At 41.8% G+C, this 21,888-nt stretch overlaps 1 protein-coding gene across 6 annotated transcripts in view; it reads right to left on the bottom strand.

Moving 5' to 3' along the window:
- Nucleotides 1-11,667: 11,667 nt before the first annotated feature.
- The window catches only part of SUPT3H (SPT3 homolog, SAGA and STAGA complex component), a 292,380-nt gene continuing 282,159 nt past the window's right edge, over nucleotides 11,668-21,888 (bottom strand). For all 6 annotated transcript variants that reach the window (XM_054194657.1, XM_054194653.1, XM_054194655.1 and 3 more), the window contains one exon: nucleotides 11,668-13,434. In XM_054194657.1, coding sequence (XP_054050632.1) covers nucleotides 13,393-13,434 — 42 coding nt within the window. In that variant the 3' untranslated portion in view covers nucleotides 11,668-13,392. The remainder of the gene's footprint in view (nucleotides 13,435-21,888) is intronic.

Raw genomic sequence — 21,888 nt, 5'->3', positions numbered from 1 at the left:
GCAGGCCTTGTGCGAACATTTCGACCCTCAGCCCTGACCACAGAGACCACAGTCATCAGGAGGAATATTTATTTCCACTCCAGCACTTGTCTGGTCTGGTGGACAAGCCCCCGAGCATGCTGCGAGGCCCAGGGCACGGTGCCTTGCGGGAAGCTAATGGCACTCGTTCCCCTTTGCTGGGCCTCAGTTTCTCCATCTATAAAATCAGGATGATGATTTCTTCTTCTCTTGAAAGCTGCCTTGAGAGCTAGGGATGAACGGAGCAAGATGTTATTGTTTTTTCAGATGGGGTCACTGAGGCGTGCAGAGGTGATGCTACCACTGATGAAGTTGGAGAGAGAGCTGGAAATGAAGTCCAGGAGTCATGAGTCCCATTCCCATGCATGCTCCAAGGGATGAAGCTCCTTTCACTCCATGGCCTTGTGAGGAGTACGATGCAGGAAATTAAAGCCTGGAAATTAAACTGATTAAGCTCTTTCATCCAGATCAGTAGGAGGATCACACAGATGAGAGCACGCTTGCTCTCTCCATGCAAGTAGTAACAACATGCTCAAAGCCAGAAAATCCAGATTAAATTAAAACAGCCATTAGATAATTGCTAGAAATTAATTTCACTTCACTGCAAAGGATACTCATTTCAGCTTGCCTGCTGAGCGAAGTCAGGGGAAAATACACGATTATCAGCGTGATGACAACAGGCCATTCACACTGCCAATTAGAAGAGCAGATATTGCAATGCTGCCCATCAGCATTCACCGACCTGTCACAGGGCCACCGCTATCAGTGTGAAAACACCACACGGTGAGAGACGTTTTGGAGAGACGCAGTCCACCTCTTGCTTGTGATGCCTGCCTGGCTGCATTTCGGGGCGTCCCTCGCTGGGACTCCAGCACCTCAATCCTTGTGTCACCCCATTCACCAACAGGTTGAATAATTCCCTCTTTTAACTAATCCTTTGTCTGCTCCTGAGTATGCAAAGTGTGACTTTTGGTGGCCATTTGAACTCTTGTTGTGGGATCTCTCTGACAGGTAACAAGCTTTACAGTGAAGGAAAAAGCAATAGATTCATCACTGGCGCTTGCAGGCTTCTGACGCTGTCTCATATTCACTTTCCTAATCAGGTGAGGGGAAACACGGGTCTAGATAACACTGCTAGAGAGTGACGACAAGGCTGTAGATATATGAACCCAGAGAGCAGTTATCAATGGCTCATTGTCAAAACAGAAAGCGGTGCTGGAAATCCAGAAAACATGACCTGGGAGGACAGATTGATCGAGTTACATTTATTAGCCAAAAGAGAGTCTTGGTGGGATATAACCGCCTTTGAGTACGGAAAAGGCTGTTACGAAGTGCATGGGTACAATCTATCCACACTTGTAGGATAAGAAATGTCTTTACATGGCTGCAAAGAAAAATTCCAACCAGATAGAGAAAAAATTTATGAGGATCAAGAACATCAGTAGATTCAAGACTGTAAAATCTCCATCCTTGGGGTTCTCTAAACACAGGCTGGATAAACTTTTGCCAGGAAAAAACAGGTATAAGGGACTCTGCTTAAGACAGGCAACTCTGCTATAGGCTTTCTGTGTGTGTTTCAATGATGTCCTGAAGCTTGATGTGCTTCTGGCCAGGCTTTGTGCATCTGCATCACTTGGGTATAGGCTGCTGGCAGCTCAGTGCAGCATGCAGAGCTAACCCACTCTCAAGATGCCTAAAAAAATATGAGCTGATGTTACGCCAGGCAAGATTGGGGCTTTTCTAGCAGATACTGCAGTTGTGCAACGCTACTGAAAGGGTGGATGGGAAGTAGCAGTTAAGCCGAGAGTACAAGGCTGGGCCATGTGCAGACCTGAGTGTTTTCTCTGTTCTTTGCCCAAGTTAATCTCAAACCGGGTCTGGAACAAGGACTTGTATCTAAGCTGTGTGGACATAAGGCATGAAGTGCTGGCAAACCAGGTAGCATGGCGTCAGATATCGCAACTCACCCTGTGGCGGATGCCAAAATCCCCACCCAGTCCCTCCGCTGGCGTTAACACGGGTTGATCTTGGGAGTTCAGGAGCCATTTGGGACAGACTGAAGCCTGCCACTGCCTTCACACACACACACAAAACATATAAGCCACAGAGACTCGGCCTAATGTGCAACCAGGATTCCTTGATCTTGCACTAGCAGAAGGGAGCCCAATTAGAAGGAATATGGAACTAGATGATCTTTAGGGTTCCTTCCAACCTGAACCATTCTATAATTCTATGAATATGAGCCTATGCCTGCTCATCCCAGTGGGAATGAGGGTTGGTGAGTGCAGGAATACATGCTGCGTTGGGATAAACCGAGGAAAACATAGAGGAAACATCGTAGGTTCTTACATAGACGTATAGCTCTGTAGAGTTGTGCAGTCCTCTATATAGTGAATTCACTACAAACACTGCACTAGCAGCTACTGGGTTCATACATCCCATAATAGGCACAATTCACTCTAAATTAAAAAGGCAATGTAAAATAGATTTAAGTGTAAAATGCACAGAAAAATGTAATTTATTTGGTCTCTGCTTCATTGACTATATGGTAGTAGCAGACTTCTTTGGGGAAGGTGCTTTGCAGGGATTAACGGCCAGGTGGGGGTTAACAGGCCACAGCTGCACTATGATCCCAAACTCCACCCCATATTAATGATCTTCTGAGGACATATCCTTAAATTAGAGGAAATGACAGGTTTAAATTGGCATGTGCCACACACAGTGCAGTGGCAAGCCCAACAGTTAGTATAATTTTTAATATGGCCATAGAAAACACCTTTTTATACTAATAGAATAAATCATGTTCTCAACACCTGGAGTTTACACTAGCCAATCTGTAATAACGTATTAATGCATAGCAGTTGCACATCCTGTTACAGAGCAGCAATAAAATGGTGAGGGACCCAAGGGTAAGGGTATTAGCTCAAGCTAGCAAGACTCACTGACGGTTGTAGATCACCACTCTCCAACGGTGCAGCTGATTACCTTCAGTATCACACAACAGACCATTAACTCATTTTCTTTCCTAGATGTCCATGGGCTTTTCTTCTTTTTTTTTTTTTTTTTTGCTTCTTTCCTGATCGTGTAGACTTCAATTCAGGTAAACATTCCTATTTACTGTCTTCGTTTTAGAGTGAGCTCTAATCACACCAACTATCAAGCCTTCTCCATGCCAGATGGGGGACAGATGCTGCCCCTTTCCTTAAGGGCACTATGGGTTTCTGATCCTTGAAAATGCACCAATGGTGGCAAGACAGCAAATACTTACATCTGCAGCGTAAGTGTACTTCTGAGTAGGGTTCAAGGAGAAGCAGGCGTTTGCTAATACCTCGTTGAGAAATATGGATTATTTTCTTCCTCTCAGAGGGATTCTTCCAAGCTGCCAATGGCATCAGGCAGACCTCACTAAATTGGTGACGGGCAGGTCCCATTTCCAAGCGGTGCTCGGAAAGCAGGAGGGCTGCTTTCCTCCTTTCTTAAACGAAAACCTGAAATTCTGATTTTAGGCATGAAGTTGGTGCTTTCATGGGGAGGTAGATTTACAAATAACACGTGACTCCTTGTAAAAAGGGAGCCTCCATCTTCTTTGCAGCCACCCTTTAAGTACTGGAACATGATGCTAAGTTCTCCCCTAAGCCTTCTTTTTTCAAGGCTGAACAGACCCAATTCTCTCAGCCTTCCCTCCTATGGCAGGCTTCCCAGTTCTTTGATCGTCTTGGTGGCCCTTCTCTGGACCCTCTCCAGCCTGGCCACACCTTTTTTGTACAGCGGGGACCAAACCTGAACACACTGTTCCAGGTGGGGCCTGACAAGCTCTGAGTAGAGTGGGATAATGACTTCTTTATCTCTGCTGGAGATGCCCTTGTTGATGCAACCCAGCACCCTGTTGGCTTTCTTAGGCACTGCAGCACATCATCATCATCAATATAATTATTATTATTTTAAAAAGACTGGATCTACAAATTCATTCCCATGATACAGCTATAATTAATTGATGCAGTGGGAGGTCTGGGGGTGAGTCCAGGTCTCCAGAAACCCATTTCAGCGCTTTCACCTTCAGCATGTGTTGGTAAGGGGTGGAAAAAAGCATCTGCTTTCCTTAAAAAATAAATGAGTCGGTAGATGTGCCAAACATGATATGATGCAAAACCAATATAATACCAAATGGAGCAGCAGGCAGCTAGGGAAGGCAGGAAAAACATTATTTCTAGACTTGGAGTGACATCATCAATGATGCCTTTGACAAGGAAGTAAACAGGAAAAGCTGAGTTGGCTGAAAGTCTGTAAGAAACAGGGAGGGAAAAGTCCGTGTTTACCACATGGAAAAGGACAGAAAAAGGCAGCATAGAACTGAATGTTATTTTCAACATTCCTAAAAGAGGATGAGACAGAAGACAGCATAAAGACACAACAACGCTTAAAAAAGACTTTAAACAAGTGCTTACTAGTGTTTCTTTCTGAATGGATTTAGACTCTGGTTCACCTTGCACAAGGCAAGGAGAAAGCGCGGCCAGGTCACGGGTACTGCTGCAGTCGAAAACTTGTCTGTTTTCTTATCCCCATACCAAACTTTTATCCAGCCTGAGAGTGCCCTGATGCATCTCTGAAGATAATCTTCCAAAGACCCACACTGACATTTACTGTCTCCACATTTTGACAGCTTGCCTCCTCCTGAAACACGTTAGGGTTACTGTCTTCATATAGACAGGCACCAAATTTGGTGAAACACTCAATTAGGAATGGACAGAAGGAGAGAGAGATTTATTGGTTCTCTAGTTCTGCAATGATCAATAAGAAGTCATTGATAACATGACCGTTAATTGAGCATAGGCAGCAGGGTCCTGCCTGGTATCCATGGAAAACTCTCATTATACACAAATTAGACACTCCAGTGCTTCTGAGCAGAACCTGTGCCTCTTGTATTCCTATAACCTTAGCTACTTGACCAGAGGTTTCACATACTGCTTTATCTACTGGCTGTCAAATCAAAACTGGGACTGCAGGATAGACTTGTTTGCCACGGCTCGTACTGCAGAACTGGTGCTCCATGTGTACAGCAAGGAGCCCGCTGCCTTCTCCCAGATAGAAAGCATTAAAAAGTGGAATCTCAGATTGGATTTCACCATCCACACTTGGCAAGGAATTCTTTCTACCATGACAGCAACAAGATACTGACTTGGGTGAGCAGAAAACATACACTCTGAGTTACAAAGGGTATGACCCATCCCACCAATGTCAAGTAAACTCCTAAACTCTGTAGCTACAGGTTACCAGTTGCCGATCTGGGAAATGCTGAGTTGGGGTTCACTGCTTTTCCCACCTAAGCCTCAAAAACTATCATTTAATTCCATGGAAACAAGGCTTGACCTAAAATATAAGCACTTCTTTGTAAGAAAAAAATAATACCTTCTTTTCTGAGGTAAGTTTGTATCACTACTGGATTCAAAACACACAAGATGATTTTAATTTTTTTTCCCCTATATATGGCATTGAAATTGAGGGACTATCTCTGACCTTCCCAGCAAAGTTGAACAGTAATGTTTTTAGTATCCATAAATTTTTCGGGTGTCACTTGCTAGTAAAAGTTGGATAGGAAAAACAGGGGGAAATAGCCTATCCATATGAAAACAATAATCATGTAATATTTATTGTCTGGGATTGAAATGTTTCAAATATTCAAAGCAATAAAACGTCAGGAAAGGCTAGACTTCCCGACGTAAGAAGGCCATAAATTTCTTCCTTCATAAGACACAAGGTGCAGGGGGGAAATCAATGTGATGTTTTATGCTAAAGAGAGAAAGAGAGAAAGGAAAAAAAAGGGAAAAGAGGAAGAAGGGAGGAAGGGAGGGAGGGAGGGAAGGAGGGAGGAAGGAAGGAAGGAAGGAAGGAAAGGAAGGAAGGAAGGAAGGAAGGAAGGAAGGAAGGAAGGAAGGAAGGAAGGAAGGAAGGAAGGAAGGAAGGAAGGAAGGAAGGAAGGAAGGAAGGAAGGAAGAACCACCACCCTTAAACCTAAGTCAAAGCAGTAGAGAGCCCCCAGAGGGCACAATCCTCTTACCTTTGGGAGTCTGAAGAAAGGAAATGGCAGCCAAGAGCACAACTCGCGTATTACACAATATAAGGACATTCCAGACACAATTTAAGGGAGTGCTGAGTAATGAGTCAGAGCGTCCAGCTCTGACAACTCGCTTCAATATTCAAGCGCTATAAAAATACCTGCTGTTTTATGCAGGAGGTTAGAGATGATTTTTCTAAAACTTCAAGAAGCTTCACTATCTCTTAAAGACTCACAGTGTGACAATAAACTTTGTGGAAGACAAAAATGAGCAATACAGACAGAAAAGAAACCAAAGGTTGCAATGAAATTATTTTCACGAAGTAAAAATCTTTATCTTTGCAAGGATAAATCTACTTTCATTGCAGCAAGACGGAGGTATAAAATCAGGGTCAAGTTTGCTTTTGGATTTGTAAAAGCAGAGCTGTTTTTTGGTATTCAGACATCTTGAAAAATTATGAATATATACATATTCATATTTATTTAATATATATGCATATAAATAAATACATTTTCTGTGCCTCTCCTGCCCACCTATGAATAAAGTTTTAATAACAGTCTCTTTAAGTGCTGCATTAATTTTGCCCTGCCTTTAGGACCACCAAAGAAAACAACTAAAATGCAAAATCCCTTCAGACTGTGCACCACAAATACATACCAAAGTGCAAATAAAACAAGCCTCAACAAAATAAAAATGAATCCAGCATCATCTACAAGCCCAACTTCAACACTGTAAAAAATACATATAGAACCTAGCCGTGGCAAAAACTGGGAGGTTTTGGACTTTGGCCAAAAATTCAAAAGTTTGGCTGCTTATACCAAATTTTGTCTTCACTACCATAACATCGGGAAGACTGTAACCTGCAAACATGGCCACACCTCCTCTCATAGTCCATAGCCAAGCCTTTCCTTCTTCTCATTTAGTTTGACAGTAGCGTACATTTGATCCCAAGGCAACATTCATTTCCTACATAAGCCCCATTCCCACGAGGATAGAGTCCTCTGCTTCATAGACACTTCTCCAAAGAGGTTTAATGGGGGTTTGAACATAGAGATTAAGATATTTAAACTCCAGGGTCCTAGTGGAATAATCATACTGCTCCCATTAACCCATGTGTGGATGGAAACTTTGCCCATTTTTGGATTATTTTGTTGCAGGGAAATATCCATACATTGCTCTCTTCTGGACACATCAGCTGAGCAACGTGGACTAGCTTAGATGGGTACCGTCAATAAAAGTCACTGACTCAGTCTCTGCTCCAAAATACGTTTGCCCTTAAAATGTGAAAGGTTCTTAACCCACTAGTCAAAAACAACAGCTGCAGAAAGAGAGCGAGCTGTTTACCACTCTGAAACCTGACTGCATACGACAAATAACTATTCTTAACTACTTCACTGCCAAACACGAGGACAAAGTTCTGATCACCAAAGTGTGGAAATAAATACGAAGTAATTGTCAAATAGGAAAAAAAAAAAATCTTAAGTGACATTTAGCCAAGTCCAGTCAGACCAAGATTATTTTGTTTAGACTTACCTTGGAATATTCAGTGTTGCAGTTCTTGATCTCCCAGTGGAAGAATCTGTCACGTTTTTCCTCTTGGGCTTGTGTTTGATTTGCACAGTGAGGAGACAAGTGGGACGCATATGAGTTTGAGGGAGACCTCAAGGTTGACCTCAACTGTTAGTTATGCAAGTTCAAGCCCTACAGAAGCCATGTATCAATTTTGCCACCGTCCCAGAGAAGATGAGTAAGAGCAGCACCTTCCATGGAGGAGGTGACTTTCAAAGACACCCTTTCCCAGCACTCCTTAATAATTGCTTGCATTTATTTGTGTTCTGTCTACACCAAGTTCTGCTGAACAGTGAACATTTAGGACTGTCAAAATGCTGATAATATTCTAAAACAGAGGAATATAAATTCTTTTGGTAGTAAAGTAAGGGCAGGGTGATGTGGAGAACACTAGACAGATCACGTTTAATTTATTGAAATCATTTACTTGACGCTACAACAAAATCTGTGCAGGCGCAGCAGATTTCGGCACTGACGATCAGCAGATACACGATGATCTGAGGGAGGGAGCTCGGGGAGAAGCTCAGCTGGAGCCTTGCTCCTATAAAAGCCTTCTTTCTCCCTCTGCAGCCATGGCTCAGATTTGTTTTCACCTGGGCTTGACACACAGTTGCTGCCATTTCATTTGCAGATCTGAAGAAATAATCATGTCAGTACAAGAAATGCAATAGTTTCTTTGGTTTTGTTTTTGCTTTTTTTTTTTTTTTTTTTTTATTTTGCAGATTAATTAAATACTTATGGAAATGAGAGCTAAACAGAACTGGTTTGAGCCAACTTGCTTTATTGGCTCTTGACTATCTGAAACCCGCTATGGCTTCAGGTATCTTACACCGTCTCTTCTTCCAGGTCTAGTTATAGGCTGAAGATCAGGCACCGCACTTCAGCTGCATGTTATTAGAGTCAGACCCAGTTCATTTATTAAAAGTTAACATTGTACTTTATCTTTGTGAACACCCATCGCAGCTGCTGCCCCATTTAAAGGCGGGCATTTACCTTTCTTAACTGTGTTTCTCCTATTATTTCTTGCAGCTCTGATGCAGGAGGCAAAGGCAGGTTGGGAGGAGATCAAGGTAAGAACGCTCTGGCACCGCCACAGTAGGATTTTTGTGATGAGTAAGTACGTCCCTCTTGGTGATTTCTGATGCAGAAATGCAGTAGAATGAGGAGGCAAAGTGTCCCACAGTCCATGTTTTGGTGGAAATGTAACGTTTATGTTCCTGCATGAGGTCATTGAGTGGCTGTGGCAAGTTTCAGCTGTAAGGTTTTAGAGTGTTGAGTCCTGGACTGGATCCAAATGGCGTGACTGCATTCATCCTCCCCAGATTCTTCTTGCAGATCCGGTTGGATACTGGTTTTGCCACTTTCTCCCCTAACCTGCGGGGCTGGGTTATGTGCTTTCTGATACACCTACCCATTTTCACTGCAGAAGGGAGAGGACTCCGAGCTGAGAGCATTAGTCGGGATTTGGGAAATCCGGGTTTTCTGAACCGTCCCAGGTTTCCCAAGACGGGGCCAGTCATTTAGCCTTTCCGCGCCCCAGAAGAAATGGAGAAAACAGCACACTATTATTTCAAAGCGGTGCTGCAGGCATAAATCCATGGAAGACTGTGAGGCACTCAGATATTACAGTAATCAAAGTCATACAAGTACCAAAGGTTGACATATCACATCTTCACAAAATCAGTAAGAAAATCTGCAAAGCATCTGGATGAAGACTAGTCCAGAAACACACAGATATTGGTACAAGACTCTCGTCCCAATATTTATGTCTGATAGGAATTAAGATGAATTATCAATCGCAAATATAGAAGAGAGCTATAAAATGTAAAATGAAACTGTATTATTATAATTTTAGGGCTTGATTTTCCTTATATATCTTTCCAGCTCTCTTCCACTACTAATCTATCTTGTTTAGGAAAAACAGTATATAAGTATAGTGGAGCTTGATTACTGAGAATGGCTATTAATGTAGTGTCTCAGAGTGCTCTCTAGACAGTTAAAAGCCTTTTAACAGTAAAATATGAAGGTTTCCTTCAAATTTGCAGTCATCTGCCTTCTAAAAGTTTGTTTCAGTTGCCAACATTTCAGTGATTTATAGAAGTCAAAGTATCTGATTTTTGCCTCTCCACAATAAATGAGAGCTATTTTTTCTTATTATTTTGTAAGGCAATGTCATTATCTTAAGCCGAAAAGAAAAAAAAAAAAAAAAGTTAAGAGCTACATTAAAGATACAGCTTTCGAAATAACTTTTTAAGGCATCTGGCCTTATTTAAACCATCAACTTTACATTCAATTCCTTCAGGGATGGCTCCGTTGCTTTGCGCTGGCTCTGTGCCCTCCGAATAAAGCCTTGGATTTAATGCATGCCACCACGGCGTTCCCCTAGCTGCGCTGCCGCTCCGTGTAGATATATAGTAGAGGTATAAAAAGCCTAACCTCGGACACGATGATTCACTTCGGCAAAAAAAAAAAAAAACAACCCACCTTATAACTGTGCAAGTTTCAACTAGAGGTTAGACTTGTGACTAATGTCACTATCTATTTATCCTTAAATTATTAGTAGAAGTGTTTATGTACTATGAAACGTTCTGTATGAGCTAGACGGGAAGCTGTAAAACATTTTATGAGAGCTGCCCACGGCTGATGGCAGAACGTTAACACGACGCTCAGGTTCATCTAAATTCAAGAAGTGCCAGAAAACACTTCCCCCCCCCCCCCAGTGAGATCTTCACTCGACAAAAAGCAGCGTACTCTGAAAACCCACGGGGGCAAATTCTGCATGGTCCTGAGTGTCCCCGGAGAAATATAGAGCACTGTCAGCTTCTCCCGATTTCCAGACGAAGAGAAGAGCCTTTTAAAGGGTTTTATTTTCTCAGAAGAGAGCCTGAGGAAGGACAGGCCAGGAAATGAGGTGAAGCCCAATTAGAAACCTGCGTTGTGGCTCCCCCACCTCTGACAATTTTCAGGCTGAATTATTACCCCTGTTTTGTGGCTAGCTGGACTGAGAAACCAAAAAAAAAACTAGGTAATATAACCACACAGCCAGGCAGACACTGAATTGTGAGACAATCTCATACTCCTTCAAATGCTGTGCAGCCTTATTCCTCCTGAAATTGGTTCTGTTTCCCTTCGTCAGGTAACCGACGTTAAATAATCGGCATAACCTGATTCAGTTACTATAAATCCTTGTTAAGAATCAGAACGATTTGCAAGTTGGAATCACACGAGCAAAAAACTGCTCACTCGCAGCCGTTAATTGAAACTCAAACTGATTTTTATACGTGTCATAAAGAAAAAAAGCTTAAGACAAAATGTGTGGTACCAGCTTAAACATCCCTCTCTGCTTCTGCAGCAGGTAAAGTGGTGCTAAGACACACGCCGTAGGCAGCACCAGCCCGAGTGCTCTCATTTTTGTTTTAAAGCGTTAAAGAACACTCTGAAAATGAGAAAAAAAAAAAAAAAAAAAAGTGATTACTTCCCAAAAATGAGAATAAGCTGGGTTAGTCCAAGATAGGGAGACATAACCTACCTTGTTTTACTCTAAATTCAGCTCACTGGCTTGTGTAGAGAAGTGAAAGGTTATTATATGGGTTTGCTGGGCAAACCCAGATTTTATAAATAATTGCCTGTCAGCCTGTTCAAGATAGACAAACATACAGCAGACCAACAAAAACATGATCTGTCATATTTCTGAGAGAAATGTATGTTGAGTCTTCATTCTCTGGGACTTTAAGTAGACCAGTAAAAAATAAGTGCCAGTATTTTCCCTGCTTATGCATATTTTAAAATGTAAAAGCTGGGAGAGATACAGCTACGGAAGGAATTTTGATTCCAGTGCCCGGTGCCTGAAACGGTTTCTTCTGTCTATATCCCTGCAGATCGAAACCAAATACAATAAATGCTGGTGTCCTTTTAAAAAGGCTGGATGTTTACAGCAAGCGTATAATTTTCCATGATTAAGGACGCCAAGAAAAATAAGAGTGATGATAAAAAGAAAAGTTTAATCATATATTTCAAGAAGCACAGATGGAACATCAGAAAACTTCCCCCCCTCCCTCGTTTAATACACTGCGTCATACACATTACTTTTAGTCCTTTACACACAATTAATTCCAGAAAACAGAAGCGTAAGCAGGTAAAAGAAAAAAGCAATTTATGAATGGCGGCAATATTTGATGTACAAAGTTTTCACGTTTACAGTATTTTGGTTGCAAAGAGAAGAGACATTTTTCTCTTTATTTAAAATATTTTTTTTTTTTTTTTTTTTTAAAGTTTTTTGCAAGCAGGTCCAGGAAAGCAGGGCAACAAACCCACTTAGAACCGACCACAAGAGCACACAGTGGGAGTAAAAATTAAGACCTCGCATACTAAGCACGAAGGAGGAGGACGGCTGCTCTATATGAAAGTAGTATTTTGCTGATCTCCTCTCGATTCCTCTCGATCCCTTGAGTGCTCTGTCTTAATTTGAGGGTTTAACTTAGATTTCAAGCCTGGGCTGAGGGCAGCTGAAACAAACCCAGGGGGTTCCACAGGGACACGAGCAGTCCGTGCCTGTAGATGCTGACGACGGGCCGAAGCACGAGCCCTTTTCTCTGGTCAAGCATCATCGTGGTTTGCTCTATATTTGTACAGTTTTTATGGGAAGAACTGACTGTGTTTGCGAAGCCGGCGGAGGCTGGGGGAGCCGGGGACAGGAAGAAGCGTAGAGGGAGGGACTGAGATTTAAAAAATGAATCTGAAAACAAACAACGCGAACTAAAATATTAAAGAAAAAAAAAGGCAAAAAAGAGCCCATTTCTTCTTTAACCAAATCCAACAGTAACGCTGCCTTTGTCAACACCAGAGACAACATCTGCTCCGTGCAGCAGACGCTGAGAAAGTACAGAACGTTAAGCCTTTGCCTAGAACCACTGAGAGAGACTCAGTTATTTAACTACTTTAGGACATATTTTTCTGAATAGGGGCCCAATCCAGTACCAAATCAGTGCACGGGCTTTCCGTGATTTCAGAGAGCGGTGGCTCAAGCCTCAGGAGATGTAAATATTGAGAATTTGGGGCTGACCACTTAGCCTGTCCTTGGGTCTGCAAAAAGACAGGGCTCCAGCTGCTGAAGCACAGTGTACCTGAACCGTGTTCTGAATATCTTTGGATCTGAACTCGCAAGGTTACCCTCATCAAAAAGCCCCTTCCTGGATTAAACTGGGTGGCCCTGCCTGAACGCTTAAAAATGAGTTGCGAGACATCAGCGGAAAATAGTGGAAATCAGTTTGCCTTTTTGTAAAAATGACAAGGAAAGCCGATAAAACCTTTACATAACCTAAATAAACCTACATAACCTGGTCTATCTCTGGCCTCTTCCTGCCCCATCCTGCTTTACAGAACAACATCTCTGGGAGAACATACAGCCTTCCAAACGCTTGAATGAAAAAACGACACATCATTTCAGAAAGAAGCTGACAGCAGCAAGTCCCCTGCAAACTTCAGCATTGTCTGATCCACATTCTTGTCCACCTACACCCTATCCCAAACATCCTGCCATTAATTAGCTAAATGTTCCAGCTAGTAAACAAGAATAACGATTGAGGGGGCTGGAAAAAGAGACAGAGTCAGCCAGCAGATAGTCACAACAAACCAGCCCACTCACTGGTACACGGAGACATCGGAGCTGGTATTTTTTTTCTTTCCATGGAGGGGGAAAAGAAAATCACCTTAATATAACACTGTCTTTCCTGTTGCTGCAGCCCCAGCCATACTAGCAGGCGAGAAAAGTCATCCCATTTCTGCGGTAGGCACTCTGTCAAAGAAAGAGAAAATCTGTAATGAATTATCACATCAACTTAAACAAGGGAAGAAGGCAGAGAGAAAGGCAAGGCTTTCTTCCTGTTTTGTAGACTATTCTGGCTGCAATCTAATAGCGGGCTTAATCTGAACATTTCTGGTGGGGAAGCTATAAGCAACCGCTCTGTCTATTAAAAAATCAGTGTGGTTAACAAGTGGTTAGCGACTCTATTTCGGGAGAGCGAGAGATATGCAAAAATGTAACATCCTATTTTGTTAATTGCCTGCAAAATAGATGAGGCCAAAAATCCACCATTATGCTGAATCTGTTTGTCCTTTATAAGCACGTGTTGTCTATTCACTATGTTCAAGAATCATTTCTAACCTATCTTAATAGTCTGTAAATTACTGAATAATTACAGTTTTCCAAACTTAATTTTTAGTCTGAGTCTAAAGCTATGTAAACAGACACTGGCACAATCTCCATTCCCCCAAAACCAAATTAATCTTAAAGACCCTCTGGTCAGTACAAAATAATTTGATATCCCATATACCGTAACCCGGGATCAAGTGTTTCCAATGGTAAAGCAGCCCAAGAGTTAAATAGCATTTGAGAAGAGAATTTTAAAAGATCCTGTGACACTGTCTTACTAAAATACCTTTCATGCATTTTTAACATCTCCTTCTGAATCAATATAGGAAAATATCCCTTTTTACCCCAGGCACACTGGAAACCTTATATTTTAAGGGGATATTCTCAGTTTAAAAATGTATTGCTTTTGTTGTGTGATATTAACGATATCTTCAAAAAGGAAAGTAGTTTAAATACTTTTGCTTTATTTGGTTCACCTTCAGCAGTCATTTAGTTTTGAAAAAGAAAATATAGTCACCTACTTCATTACTGTTAGTGCTTCGTCGGATTTATTTTGTACCTCTTAAGTTCAAGCCCTTAGAAAGTGCCATATATAACTACCATTTTTAGTGGCTCTACCAATTTCCTAATTAACTTAAGCGAGATCGGTTTCTCCTCTCTTAAACTAGAATTAGTGGAGTATCACTACGAGCAAAGGAGAACCTCAAACAACTTTGTATATAAATAGGATTTATACCGAACGGTAAGGAAATGGTTTCAAAAACAGCAAGCGTGTATTCAGAGAGACATTTACAGACACGGAACATGCAAAAGGAAATATGTACAAGATGTTGATTACAGCATCCTTTACATTAACACCATACCTCCATATAGAGATCTAGCAGCATATGCCACCAAAGTCAAAGAGCAGACTATTAGCTCTGGGATGTATAGCCAGTCATCAGACATGACAGTATCACCGCAAACAGAAAATAAAAAAATGAAAAAAAATAAAAATCCGAAGACTCTACACCCAAACACGAAATGCACAAAAACAGCCTAGCCAATAATTTTGAAAGGATCCAATATATTCCCACAACCACAAGCAGCAAGGCCAAGGGAGTTTGGATCTGCAGCTTGCCCAAACCATTATGGCTGGCATTTTGAAGTCGATGCAAAAGTAATGTTTTTAGCTCTTTGACCCCAATATTTTTACAGAGCTTTATAACCCACGTGACAACCTTTAACACATAAACAAAATACTCAGGGCTATTGTGCAGTTTGCTCGAAGATAAATGAACCCGAGTATAAAGCTGGATCCACATGAAAGAGAAAAGGTTGAATTTTGCGAAAGGAATTTTGGTTGCAAAGCAAAGTTGGGCTTGGCTGGGCTTACCTGGGAAATAATGCAGTTTAACATTTTCCAACATGGGCAATATTATACGCTCAGTTATAGCCCTAAAAAGGTCACTTTAGAAGCAAGTTTCATAGGAGGGAGGATAACACCTTCAGAAAGTTGAACACACCCACCAGTCTATATTTAGCAATATATTATAACTAGTGTGGCTATAGTTAGGATCGAAAACTATTTCCTACTTAACTCCCTGTTTCACATACTTTAAACTTTCTGAAACATTTGCCCTTGGGCTGAAATTTCCTCTGCTTTAATCTCTGCCCGAAGTTCAATTTCTTTGGAAAGAACCAACAAAATTCCTGAAGCCATTTTTGAAGTTCACCAATAATGAAAACAAGGCATTTTTCCTTCCCAAGCCAGAGAAAGCGATTCTGATATATGCATATTTTATTACGGAATTTAGCCATAAATTGAAGCATTTTACCCAGAAACAATCTTTACCTTCAACCTCAGCTTAAAGGTAACTGTTTTGAAAATCAGTATTTCAGAGGAGAAAGTTTGATTCATCCCATTCCATAGCAAGATAACACTTTGTTCTTATTTTCATACATTGCTAGATAATAAAGGTTAACCTCCAAAATGCTTTTATGCATAGCAAAACTCTTTTACAGTCATCCCATAGTTTGGAGTTATACCATACATCTTTAAGACATACACAGATGAATTTGTGAGACTAAAAGACGTACCTTTCCATGCCAAGAACTGTGAAGAGAAGCAGCACGATGTTTTTTATAAAACCTATATGCATATGTGCCCTTGCAAGAGAGAGTTTATATGTATGTGGCAGTCATTTAATGTGGTTTGATATAACGTAAAGAGTTTGGATGACACTTTTGGGTACTTTATGCCACTTTGGCAGTATCCAATTTTATTTTTTTTAAAATATGATTATTTGTCTCAGAATTACAGATAGAGGATGATGCAGTCTCTTGATGTGGGATTAAAATGGTAAACCATAGCTGTATCCATTTTGGTGGGTACGTCTTGCTAGAGCCCAGTGTCAGGAGATAACGGAAGCCCATGGTCCCTCCTGGAGCCCTTTTTGGAAAAGTGTCTACTGCATCCAAATTTTTTGTGTGCTTTCTCTAAACAATTACTGTCGACCAGCCTGTGTTTTGATTTTTCCTGCTGTGGGCTGACTTTTTGCCATGGATGAAGGTCCGTCAGCCTGTTATCGTACCCGCTATGTGCACTGGTGGTCAAGGGACCACCTTTTAGACATGGGAAATCACCTAGCTTGGCACAAATTACACAGTGCACCTTGCCAGGATGGATTTCATGCTCTGAAAAGTTGATAGAACCTTATTTGGCCAATCTAGCTCTCACAGAAACTCTTCTTGCTCCTTGCTATCATATGACAAGATTTTGCATCCCCTTCTCCAACGTCATTAAAAGTGAAAGGAGAGATTGCTGCTACCCACAACCAGAGGCTGAGCAGGCTGGACCAAAGGGAAAGCAGAAACACGAACTTCATCTTGCCCAGTCCACTCTTGCCATTTGCTCCCATTTAGGGGAGAGGCATAAAGATTCTGCTGCTTAGTCCTCTCCTTCCCAGTCCTGACCCCAGCCCGTCTAGGCACCATGTGAAGAACCTTCTCATGGCTTCTCAGGCATCCTCTATTTGCCTTTAGTAGAGGAACCCTACCTTGAAAATGTTGCTCCTTCAAGTTATCAAAGCACATTGAATTCTGATATGAAGATCTTCTCTGGGAATGCTATCGTTATTTAATAAATGAAGGTAGGTTTTTTTCCAGCAGCCTGAAAGGAGGTACGATGAAGCAGAAAAGATGAGCCGTGTTCACTGCTGTCAGACACCTAAAAGCAAGACCATGCTTTGCCCTTAGTTTGGTGAAAGAAGGGAAAACTAACAGCTCAAAAAGGCAACCTGTAACAAAAGGCCTTGGTCAAGTAACTCCTCAAATTTCATGCAAATCGTCCATTTTCTACTCTCTTTTTTGGTCCCATGTCTCTCCTGTACTGGTAGCCCAAGGGAGCGTGTTAAGAAGCACCACGAAGAACTGCTCCATGAAGAAGAAACTCCTGTCCCTACAGTAGGTCACATGAAATGGGACAGTTTACTGAAGAGGTCATAGAACCAGTTTAGGGGCAGATAATCACGTGTTTATTAACACAAGATATACCAAAGCTGTGATTTACAGAAAAAAGTCCCAGCCAGACCTGAAGATGTGAGTACTCCTCAATTAGGTAACATATCAGATTAGGAAACTAAGACTTCAGAACAGGCAGCTTAGCTAGAAATGGTTTCCAGTTAATATTTTACCCTAGTGAATAATTTCACAGCTGTAGCACGACGAGAAAGAGAAGTTTTGTCAAGTGAAAGAAACAGCTGTGATTTTTGAGTGGACAGACGTTTAATTCTTTTTTGGGATAAAATTTGGAAAGTCTAGGGTAAAACATCTCCAGCGGGCATCCTAGACACTAAAGTTTATTGGGCCAAATTCTCCTTTGGTTTAAATCTGCAGTTCTGCTTACATTAAAAGCTGAGGCACAATGTCATACCACAGGTCTGTTGTCTCGCTTAAAGATGATAAATCCTGAATTATGGGTCTGGTATAAGCAAGTTACAGAACAGCCTTTTTAAAACTTGAAGTCTCCCTTTCTTGGTGTCCTCTTGCATGTGTGTGGGCAAGTGGTTTAATTACAATGCAAAAAGTGGAATGGCAGACAGAGACATCAAAATCAAAGAGCAAGTCCTGGCTGAACTTCATTAGCAAACATAAATACAAATAGGCACATCTTGTTTGTGACATGCCACGGTCCTTCCCTCCTTTGGTAATTTTACTCTATTCTCTGATATTTGCATAAATGTAAATCGAACCATATGACTTGAACAGGCTTATGATAGGGGAATCATATGCAAAACTTCTTTTCATTAAATAATTCTCTTCATGCAGTCTTACAATGTTACTGTGAAAATCGGGGAGGACTGGATCTCAGACAGTGAAAGGCTTTATTTAAGAACAGTGGAGGGAGCCCTGCCCTTTAAATAAGAGACATTCTTGGATCAGACACTGGCTGGCAGGATGGAAAAAAGGATGTAGCATTAACTTTCATTCCATTCCAAATAACCTGGAACCCATAAAACACAAAGATTCTCTACTTTTAAATCTGCTCCTTTTCTCCCCGTGTCTTCTTTCCATTTTATTTGGGGAATGCTAACTTTGAAATTTCATTAGCCCTCCATAATATCAAACAAATCATCCTGGACAGATTCATAGCTCTTTGTACATAAAAACATCTACATTAAAACCCCTGTGATTAAAAGGTTACTCCTCTAATTTTTCCCAGCCTGCATAGACAAACCACATGCAAAGAAGTGTCAGCTTATTTAGAGATTAAAATAATAATTAGTTTAGGAGGCAAAATACAAGCAACATTGTTTAAAGAAGAAAATCCATATGTTGTTTAGAATTAGCTGCTTCTGTTTAAGTTTAGATAGATTTGTTTAGATATAAACTCTCCTTATTAAAAGTGCATACGTGTTACAAAAGAAATATAATGGGTATTTCTCTCTCCAATTTAAAACAATGGCACTGAAGGCTGTAATTCTACAAACCCATCTTTAATCAGTGGCCAAAGCACAGATGTCTGATATTACTCAGAGGGTGAGGGGACATTTTCTGTATATAATGTCTAGGACATGGTCAATAATGAATAACAAATCCCAAATATCTATCTATGAACACCCAGGTTTAGTAGCTTATGAACTCGTAGGATGCTCTGGATGGCCTGCCACTCGGTATTCACGAAATCTCATGGATTTCATTTATGATGGGCCCAGACCAATGTGCTGAAAGTTACAGCATCCGTTTATCCATACAGTAACGGTCCCTTTGGAAGCACAACCACATCTGTGCTTAAGCTAGCCCCCAAGAAACCGCAGTTAGGTGTAAGAAACACCAACAAAACAACTTGATTCCTCAGGTCGGTTCCCGGAGTCTTCAGCCACCCAGTGAGACACCAGCGACAGCAGTGGCTTCCACACTGGGAAAGGAACCACCTTTCACAGCCACCTCCAGGAAAGTGGCCCAGATCACCAGCACACTTTACGTAGGCGACCACAAACTTCACGCGCTGATAAAAGCCCTGCCTCAGTAAATCACCCTTCAACGGCTTGTAACAAAACGCTTTCCAGCAAAGTCAGTTCTGGGCTTTGGTTTACCTTTTATCTGCCAGCGGCGTAAACTTTTTCAATAATCACATAAAACTATGTTGCTGTGTCCAAGAACAGGATATATCCAGGATCTATCATCCAAGTCTGTTAAAGAACCTAGTCTAGATCTCAACTACCCAACTTTTTTATTGTTGCTCTCTGCTACTGGGAATAACAACATTCCCAAGGCTGATGGAAACGTAGGATCTCTGAAAAACAAGGACCAAATGGATTTCTCAGACACCTCATACGATACCACCAGTGGAAGGAGAACAAAATGTAGGGCTTGTACTGCTGTCCTTCAGCTCATTTGGCCAAATTTGCGATGCTGCAGTTAACTAGAAAATGCTGTTCTCAGGGCTGGGCTGGTATTATAAGAAAGAAAAACAAGGCAAAAGGATCATGGCTTCTGTTGCAGCAAGAACTGGGGTGTGGGAGTGGGGTACCAACATCTGCCAAAAGAAAAAAAGAACAAAATTGGTAGGGAGAGAGAGAGATGATTTTAAGTTTCTCAGAGGGTACTGTAAACAGTGAAGGAAGGAAAAAATGGAACTATAAAACAATACTTGGCAGCCAGTTTTGCAAAACAAACATATTTTCGCAAAGTTCTTCCCATCACTGCCACCAACTTTAATAGGCTTTATTTGTCTGAGAGCAAGAAACCCTTTTTAATTGTCAGAGAAAAGGCGACGCTGCTTAGCACACTGATAGAAATTCCTCTTCTGAGCCCTACTTCAACCGCACACTGCTCCCCGTTCACAGTCAGAGAGAGGAATTCCTTCCCCCAGGCTGCAAATCCTGTAGCTGGGCTCCATCACCACCCTTCCCTGGACCGAGGGAGCAGGCTGTTGCTTCTCCTGCAGAGCAAGCCGAAATATGGCAAGTTGTTATTGCCGTGGGTCTAGGGGCCCACAACTGTCTGCCCATGACATGCTACTGGCAGAGCGCACAGCAGGTCTCCGTGAGGCACCAGACCTTGATGGGTACGACCTGTTGGACCCCAGCGTGGTTAACCTTATTCCCCCCACCGCGATGGAAATGGCGGCGGTTCCTGAGTATCCCTGATCTCCTCATGAGCATCGCAATTATTTCACTAACAATTTTTACCGCTTTACGTCAAACTGGTCAAAACCCTTTGAGTTGCTCAGAGGCCAACGTCTCCTCTTCTGATGTGTCTCAACTCGCTGCTTGAGCTGTATGGCAGCAATAATGCGTACGGGCAAATTTATTATGTCTGAGAAAGAAGTTAAAGCAAGAAGCCTTGAGAGGTACAAAGAGAAGGCTGTAGGTATGGTTAGATACCCAAACCTCTGGTTTATGACTCAGGGCACTGCACAGTCACAGCACTCCCATGTGAAAATATACCACTAAAACCAAAACCTCCTTCAACCTGAGAGTAATTCAGCATGAAATAATCTGGATGGCTCCCTTTCTCCAAGGATGGTGGTTTTTGGTTTTGTTTTGTTTTGTTTTTTTTTTTAACTTTTTAAGGTTTCCTTCTACTGCTGTAGAGGCTCAGGGGTTTTTCTGTAGGAAGTGACAGAAGAGGTTAAATTCCCCCTCCGTGGCACTGCTGCTCATGGGCTCAGCATATGATTTTTAGCGAATTTATTTGGAAACAATATGGTGTGGTACAGTCGTCTGAGTACAAGGGCAGGAGCCAGGGCTGGGCTCTGCTCCCAGCTCTGACACTTACTTGCTGTGTGGCCTCAGACAAACCACTTAATGTCTCCGTGTTTCAATTTCCCCTGCCTTTGAAACAGAAATACTGTCACCCACTGAAAACCCTTCTTGAGGGTCGCTTGATTACAGAGCTAATACACGGCGTTTTGAAAACACTGTATGCTATTCCGTAATTATTATTTTCATTACATTACATCTTCCATTGTAATGACTGAAATACCAGATGTACAGAAATGCATGCTAAAATTGGCAGTTATTGGATAGGAGGAGCGGGTGTTACTTTGAAATAAATTAAATTATTTGGGCAAAACCAGACAGTTCACCTACATTCTTTTCCTGAAACGGTTGCAACTGTAATGAAAGGGAGCATCTAATGACATTGTGCAACACACTTCTCTTCCCCCACCCCCTGAAAACATCCTGTGAAGGCTCTCTGCGGAGGGCACAGCATCTCCGGTCTCCCTTTGATTCAATGAAGCATTTGCACCGGGGAAACGAGAACCCAACCGACAAGGCAGGGCAGAGAGAGTCAGTCTGTAAACAGAGGAATTTTCTCAGGCTCCGAGGCCCTTTGCTGGTGGCGGCGTTCGGGTGCGGCCACTTCTAGCCACGCTCTTTACTGACGGATGCACTCCGTCTGCAGCCGGGCGCCCGCACACCGGAGCGGTGGGAGGTAAGAGGAATTAAGGTAATGCATCAGCGGTTGCCAGTGAAGGAGATGGGAAGGGAAAAAAAAAAAAAAAAAAAAAAAAGGCATTTAAAAAAAAAAAAAGGCAAAAGAAATATACTATTTCAATCAAAGTCTGAAATTTGTAGAAGCGGTTTTGGTCTCAATATAGAAAAAATA

The sequence above is a fragment of the Rissa tridactyla genome, chromosome 3 (genome assembly GCF_028500815.1).
Source record: "Rissa tridactyla isolate bRisTri1 chromosome 3, bRisTri1.patW.cur.20221130, whole genome shotgun sequence".
Classification (NCBI taxonomy): domain Eukaryota; kingdom Metazoa; phylum Chordata; class Aves; order Charadriiformes; family Laridae; genus Rissa; species Rissa tridactyla.
Note: the sequence above shows the minus strand (reverse complement) of the source record. Positions and strands in the feature narration are given on the sequence as shown.